Source organism: Lepidothrix coronata, unplaced genomic scaffold (genome assembly GCF_001604755.1).
Source record: "Lepidothrix coronata isolate B3197 unplaced genomic scaffold, Lepidothrix_coronata-1.0 Scaffold153, whole genome shotgun sequence".
In the NCBI taxonomy this organism is placed as follows: Eukaryota; Metazoa; Chordata; class Aves; order Passeriformes; family Pipridae; genus Lepidothrix; species Lepidothrix coronata.
The window spans coordinates 1,795,899-1,802,735 of NW_016690333.1; the positions used below are offsets into that span (position 1 = coordinate 1,795,899).

General features: G+C 52.4%; 1 protein-coding gene across 1 annotated transcript; it reads right to left on the reverse strand.

Moving 5' to 3' along the window:
• Positions 1-298: 298 nt before the first annotated feature.
• On the reverse strand, positions 299-6,505 carry PLEKHF1 (pleckstrin homology and FYVE domain containing 1). The gene is made up of 2 exons (XM_017828783.1): positions 6,459-6,505; positions 299-2,588 (listed from the first exon to the last, which is right to left on the reverse strand). Exon 2 carries the CDS (start codon positions 2,574-2,576, stop codon positions 1,755-1,757), a length of 822 nt encoding a protein of 273 aa, XP_017684272.1. The 5' UTR covers positions 2,577-2,588; positions 6,459-6,505; the 3' UTR covers positions 299-1,754.
• Between the last annotated feature and the right edge of the window lie 332 nt (positions 6,506-6,837).

Consider the following 6,837-nt stretch of genomic DNA (forward strand, 5'->3'; position numbering starts at 1 on the left):
CCAAAAACATCTGCTTAGGTCATAAGGTTTGTTGGCCCACTCTAAGCTGTGTCCCCACCGGAAAAATACCATTCCAATGAATACAGACTACTGCAGGGGATTGCAAAAGACTTGGGAAAAGTCTGTCAGATGATAACATGGCATAAATAGAAAGGAAGCATCAGATTTGGATTTTTTTTTCACTCACCCTTACCTTCAAGCAGGAAACAGAAACCCAGAGCAGTCTCCCCACAGCTGAGGAGTCTGAACTCATGCTGGTTGGCATGAGACTCTTGTTCAATAACAACACACTTTATTGTCCTGTTTTCCTGGCTTCTTCCTGTTTGCCATATCTTTATTCACACACAGTCAAGTGATACAAATTCACTGCAACAGTGGCACTTTATCAAAGACATTAAGAATGATCAATTTGAACTGAAATTTAAAAAACCCCAAGTCTGGCCACCTGTCAAGCAATGCACTGCTTGTAACAGGTCATGGTAAGGAAACAGATTATAACATTGGCCCATGTATTCCCAGCCATGTTACTTTTCCAGAGCATAAAATACACAATAGAAAAATACACTAAAATGGAGTTTGTAGAAATGTCTGCTGCAAAAAAATTGCTGTTGTCTGATTTCCTGTATATTTACTCCCATGCTACATTATGATAGAATACTTGGATAAACACAGTTTATTTCTAACTTAATTAGAACTTTAAAGTTGATCTCAAGTTAACTGTAAGGTCTTTGGCTCCAATCCTTCAAGTACATAAAGCACCTTAACTTTGGACTCGTGAGACTGATAGACAAGAGGTGAGCCCACAAGTGGGAATTCAATGCCTTGGGCAGCAGCCCAGGAGGGAAGGGGAAGTTGGAGTGCTGTACTTCATAGGATCTTAATTTGGGGCAATTTCCTGGATTTTTCAAGACTTGTTAAAAGTCTTCCCTGGGCTGTGCTTTTACCTGGTAGGCTTGAGTTCTTCAAGTTTCTAGAAATCTGATATTTGTATTTGAGATCTGGGCTCTGCACTTAGTTGAGTCAACTGTAGTACATCCCTAGCTCCTTATTTCACTGCTCAGTGTAATTTTACCTGTCCCTTTCTCCTCTCCTTCCTCCCTCCTGTCCTGGTACCACCCCCATGGACTCTTTCCATGTGAGAGCTGGACACTCCAGTGCTTTGCTAGGGCTGCTCACACCAAACCTCATTCAGAGCACCATTCTCTTAGTGTTTCTAACACTGAGAGACTCGGGTATAGACACAGAAGCCAGTGCCAGCCTTACTATGCCAGGATGAGCAGCTGTTCCCTGGGGCTGGCACACTTGCAGTGACAATCTCTGGCAATGCTCATGGAAAACAGCCCCTTGCCATGACAGAGGAACACACTGCAAGCAGGCAAACATGTTCAACTCCAGGATTTCTTGCTTCTTTTTCTCCCAAGAGCCAATCTCAAAACATTTCAAAACAGGAGTTAGTATTGCTGTGTTTTTGTGGAGAGGAAGACTAAGGCACTGAAGGGCAAGCTCGATTGGCCAAGACTGATCCGCAGGTCTGTGCCCCAGTCCATGCTATTCACTGAGCTGTTCTTCTCCGCACACACGTATGAGACACGTTCTCAGAGGGGCAACCTCATCTCTGCTTCCCCCACAGACACCATATACAGAGGCCAAAATCCACCTTCCTTGGCACGGCCTCCAGAGAAAACATTAAGGACATGCACTGGAGGCCAGAGGTTGGCTTCCCAATGTCTAAACTCCACCAGCTCCCAGGGAGGTCAGCTATGGAAAGATGACCAGGATACTGGTGAGGTATAAAACTCTGTGTCTGCTGGCCACCGGTCAGCTTTGTCGTCATCAGACTTGTCGCTGTCATCGCCGCTGGAGGGCTCGTAGCCCTGGATGGCAGAGCAGATCGGCTCTGTCTGCCTCAGATCTGCCTCTGCCTCCTTCTTCTTCTCTGCCAGCAGCTGCCTGTAGCACAGGTTGCAGACCCTCAGAGGCTTGGGGGACAGCCGGGGCATCAGGAACCTCTGCCTGGAGCAGTCTGCGCAGACGACGAAGCCGCACTTGCGGCAGTGGTGCCTTCGGGTGAGCGTGGAGAACTTGGTCTGCGTGCAGCGCATGCAGATGTCCGTCGCCTTGTCTGGGATCCAGGGAGCCGCGTGCTCCGTGGAGGGCTGCCGGCCCGTCTTCGTCAGCAGGTGCCTGATGCACTCCTCCAGATGGCTGATCCACTCCTTCCGCTCCGTGAGGGAGGCCGCGGAAACCACGAAGGACTTCTTGGAGGTTTTGATCATCCAGCGGTTCTTCATCTGCAAAGTGTCTGGCAGCGTCTCCAAAGTGACATCTTCAAGGGGAATGATGTGCTGGGAATTGTACTTCCTTTTGTTGATGACTATGCTGCCGTAGACGAGGATGTCGTTGAAAAGGAAGAATATGCGAGGCTTTGGTTTCTTGCGGCATTCTTTGGTTAAAATCCCTTCTCCCAGAAGGACCCTCCCAGGCAAGGCTAAGGGCTGCCCAGAAGCCCCAAAGCAGCTTTCCACAGCAGCAATGCGCTGGCTGTTGATCTCGGTGTTTGCAAGATGGTCCACCATCTCCAGCTCACTCTGAAGAGAGGAAAACAAAGAGGGAAGTGGTGAAGCTGCAAACATCTGCACTGGGTGGGAGTGAGTAGCTAATGCATGCACAGGTGCGATGCTCCTAACGCAACCCGAGGGTACAAGTAATCTCCTGAGCCCTCTAGCACTTCAGCTTGTTACTTTTTAAAATTAAATTTCCAAACTTTCTGGCCTCACTTTGCAACAGCCCAGTCTGTACTGGGATAGTTCAGTTTGCAGCAATGGAAGCCCTCGGAAGCACAGCCAGCTTTTCCATTACAGCTGTGCTTTTCACCAATCTAACTCTGTGCCCTTAGAAAAGGAAGCTGCTTGCTCTGAACCTGCTTTTATGCAGGTGTAAGTACTTGCTCAAGAGTCACTGTACTGTGACAGCTGAAGGTTACCAAGGCCTGCCCTGTCTATCCCTCTGGGTGCTGGGAGCTAACTTATGATGGTTTTGGGAGCAAGCCTTCCATTTCTGACTGCACACCTCCTTTCTCAAGGATTAATTACAGACACATACACCCCACAGCCCCATTTTGGACCAGAGCTGAGGCAGGAACAAAACAAAACACTGTGGTATCACTTGTTCCCACTGGTCCCTGTCCTTGCATGACAAGAAGAGAAAAAAAGAGAAAAGAAAAAAGCCCCTGTTATGTGAATAAATCCACGTGAGCCAAGCCTTTCCTCCACTACCCCAGGGATGCCAGTGCTTCCAGTTGCAAGACACATCATTCTGAAAACAGTTCTGCTCTCTGCTGAAGGGGAAGTGGAATGCAGCACAATCATCCCTCCCACAACTCCGCACCCTCTTTCTCATCTGGAGTTTTCAATCTGGAGTTTTGTTAGTCTGTTGGTTTTTGTTTTACTAGAAAACCTAGGTAAGGGTAACTCTGAAGTAAAAGCAAATGTTTGCAGTAAGGAAGGTAGTTTGGAGTAAAGAAGGCACTCCTTTTAAGTTTATTTTTTGTTGCCCCTACCCCTCATGCACTGAAGGAGCTGCCCCAAGGCAGGCTGGCCATGGGAACGTGAGTCATTTCCTCCTCCAGAGAGGTAGCTCAGCCATCACGAGGCAGCTCCAAGATCCCAGGGATGTGTGTTGCCCTGGTTCACTGAACCACTAATGCAGAGCCACCCTCCACTGCTTTCCCTGTCCTCCTTGTCCAGAGTGCCTGCTACTATGGAGGCTGGAGGGGAAAGGGAAGAGGAGGATGACAACACGCCTGGTCCTGTGTGTTTGGGACAACGATGACTTACATTCTACCCTTGTCCTTCACCCCAAATCACCCCTTCACTATGCTGGAAAGGAAACCACAGAGCTGCTGCTGAAGGCTGCTGCACACCATTCACTTCTTGCTTGAGCTATCTGGCAGATAGACAAGTCAATTCTGCTGAGTTCCCAGAATTTTCTTCTCTAGAGCACGACAGGGTAAAAACCCACAAGGCCAAGACCCAGGTTTAGCCCTGAGAGACCTAAATGAAGTGACCTACCCTGCAGAAATAGCTTTCACAGAGAAACACCGAGTGGCCAGTGCTCCTCAAGAGCTGGCTTCCTCAAACTGGAGGGAAGGATATGTATCCTCAGGGTTTCAAAGCACTGGAATGCCTTGGATGGAGCTGGGACAGTGTTAAGCATATCCACTCATGTGGGTGGGCAACAGCCATCTGAAAGGGTGACTCACCACATCCCACCACAAGCCAGATCAATCCTGCCCCCAGATCCAGAGAGTGCTCAGCTTGAGTAACCACATAAAACCCAATTTCATGTTAATATTGTGACTCACTGCAAATAATGCACAGTTGGGCTTTGGAATGCAAGTACTTTGTGAATTGGGTAAATAAAGATAGCTTCTGAGTGTTATTATGGTCTCCTTTTCTGGGAGATGAGAGCCTCTCCCTTTGGAACAAAATGAGGATATGAAGTCTAATCTATTTTATTCATTTTGGTAAATATTATTTTCCTGTTTGCCAGGTCAGGTCAGCAGGGTCACAGTGCTTATTACCAAGTGCTACATGTGCCCATGTGCCACATACAGCAGCAGCTTATCCAGTTGAAATGAGGGTGGGAAGATGTACTTTACCAGCATGCTGCTTTTCACAGAGGTTTTTGGCATGGCAAATTTTGGGGCTGGTTATTTTCATCAAGATCTGTTGGTTCTACATGTGATCAAATACTATGCAGTGAGTGTGACTGATATTCAAAGGAAAAAAACATACTGCTTGGCACTCCACTCCAGAAGCAAGCACGCCACAACTTTTAACAATGAGTGCTTGTTCACTTGGGATTATAAACAGCCATGTTGATGCATGCCAGGCAGAGCATTTCGACTTAAGTTCCTGGGTCACTGAGTCTGGGGTATGTTTTTCAAGACTATGTGTATCTAAGGCTTAGCTGTCGTGATGTAGTGAGCTGTTCTACCTGATCCTTCTGTTCTTGCCATCAGACAGAGCTGATAGTCTTGGTATCCACTGCATACCAAATGCATACCACATGCATGGGATGGCCCATGAGGATCAGCGCACTGAGATCTGACTGCTGAGCTCTGACAGCAGAAAATGCCCCGAGCCTCATCTCTCTGCAGCTCTCCTTTACTCCCTCTTTCTGCTTTGCTCAGCTGAGCACTGTCTCCTGGAGTTAGGGCTGGTATAAGCTCTTGCTCACCAAGCACAGTAAGCAGGATGCAGCTGCCAGAGCAGGCACTCAGAGCAAGCAAAACAGAGTTCCTCTCCTTCTCCTGCCTGAGGGGATTTCAGCTTGCCTCTCCCTCTTTCCCAGCATGCTGTAACTGCTGGGGGCAAGGAGGACAGGCTCTGGCAACCCCCTTCCTGCCATGCTCATGAGGAACCCAATTCAGCACATGTACATTTTGGCACTGGCTGTCACATTACGCCTTTGAGAATGTCACCAGTCCCAGCAGGGTATGGACTGACTGAGCTACCAAGCTTCCTGCCACGTTCAGTATAGGGCCAGGGCAAAGGGACTGCCGAGCAGTGGCTTTTGAGGAGCTCAGACTGATGCTACCAAACCCACTGGTTGGCAGCCTGAGCTCAGCTGTGGCTCTTGCGAGTGCCAGCCAGGCTCAGAGGCGCCTCAGCAGCATAGGAAGGGAGGAAGGAAAACCCGAAACTCAACGAAATGCCTCGCTCCCTCCCTCTCCCCTGCTCTATCCATGCACACATCCCCAGGCAGAACAGCGAGGCGCACTCCGCCCGCACCTCCTGCTCCCCTCCCCGGCCTCCCCGTGCTGGGGAGGCACAGGGAAAAGCCCCCCGTAAGGAACTCCCGGGTGTTGGAGCTGACAGGACCAGTGTGACAGGATTTGGCCACGGTCACGCTGGACAAGGGCTCTTGCGAACGACACGCGCGGGCTGGGCTGGGCTGGGCTGGCCGGCGAGGGTGGGCGACCACCGAGGGAAGAGACAATTCCCTGTCCCTCCCAGCGCCCGGGAGCCCACGTGCCCCTTTGGGAGAGGCGCACAGCCCAGGGGAGGGTTCCCCTTAGAGCTCCGCGGCCGGAGCACTTTCTGGGATTTTGGTACACGGTCAAACTTGGTAATTTAAGCGTCCCTCTAAAAGCCCCAACAAACCCGCCCCTCCGACCGGCGCTCGGGTCACGCACAGACACCGTGGGGCTGCAGGCACCGCACACGCGGGACGGGACCCCCGGGCGAGCAGGACACGCCGCGGGACCCCCCGGCCGAGCCCCCCCGGCCGAGCCCCCGCCGCTCTCTCCCCCCGCGGCCGCCAGACCGCCCCGCTCCCCCCGCACCGCCCCGGCGGCGGAAACCCCCGACTGTCCCAAAGCTCTCCCAGAGCTGTCCCGCTCCGCACCAGCCGCCCGCGCAGACCCCCCGGCCCGGACCCCGCTCCGGCCGTACCTCCCGGACCTCCCCCGGCAGCGCTCCCGCCGCCCGCGCCGGGCGGATCCGCCGCGCTCCCCGGGCCGGCCCCGCCGCGGCCCCGCGACCCGCCCACCGACACCGGCGGCCAATGGGCACCGCGGGGCCCGCGGCTCCGGGGCGGCGGGGCCGGGGCTGCCCGTGTGCGGTGGGTGCGTGTGTGCGGTGGGTGCGTGTGTGCGGTGGGTGCGTGTGTGCGGTGGGTGCGTGTGTGCGATGGGTGCGTGTGTGCGGTGGGTGCATGATAGGTGTGTGATAGGTGCGTGTGTGTGATAGGTGCGTGTGTGCGGTGGGTCGTGTGTGCGGTGGGTCGTGTGTGCGATGGGTGCGTGTGTGCGGTGGGTGCATGTGTGCGATG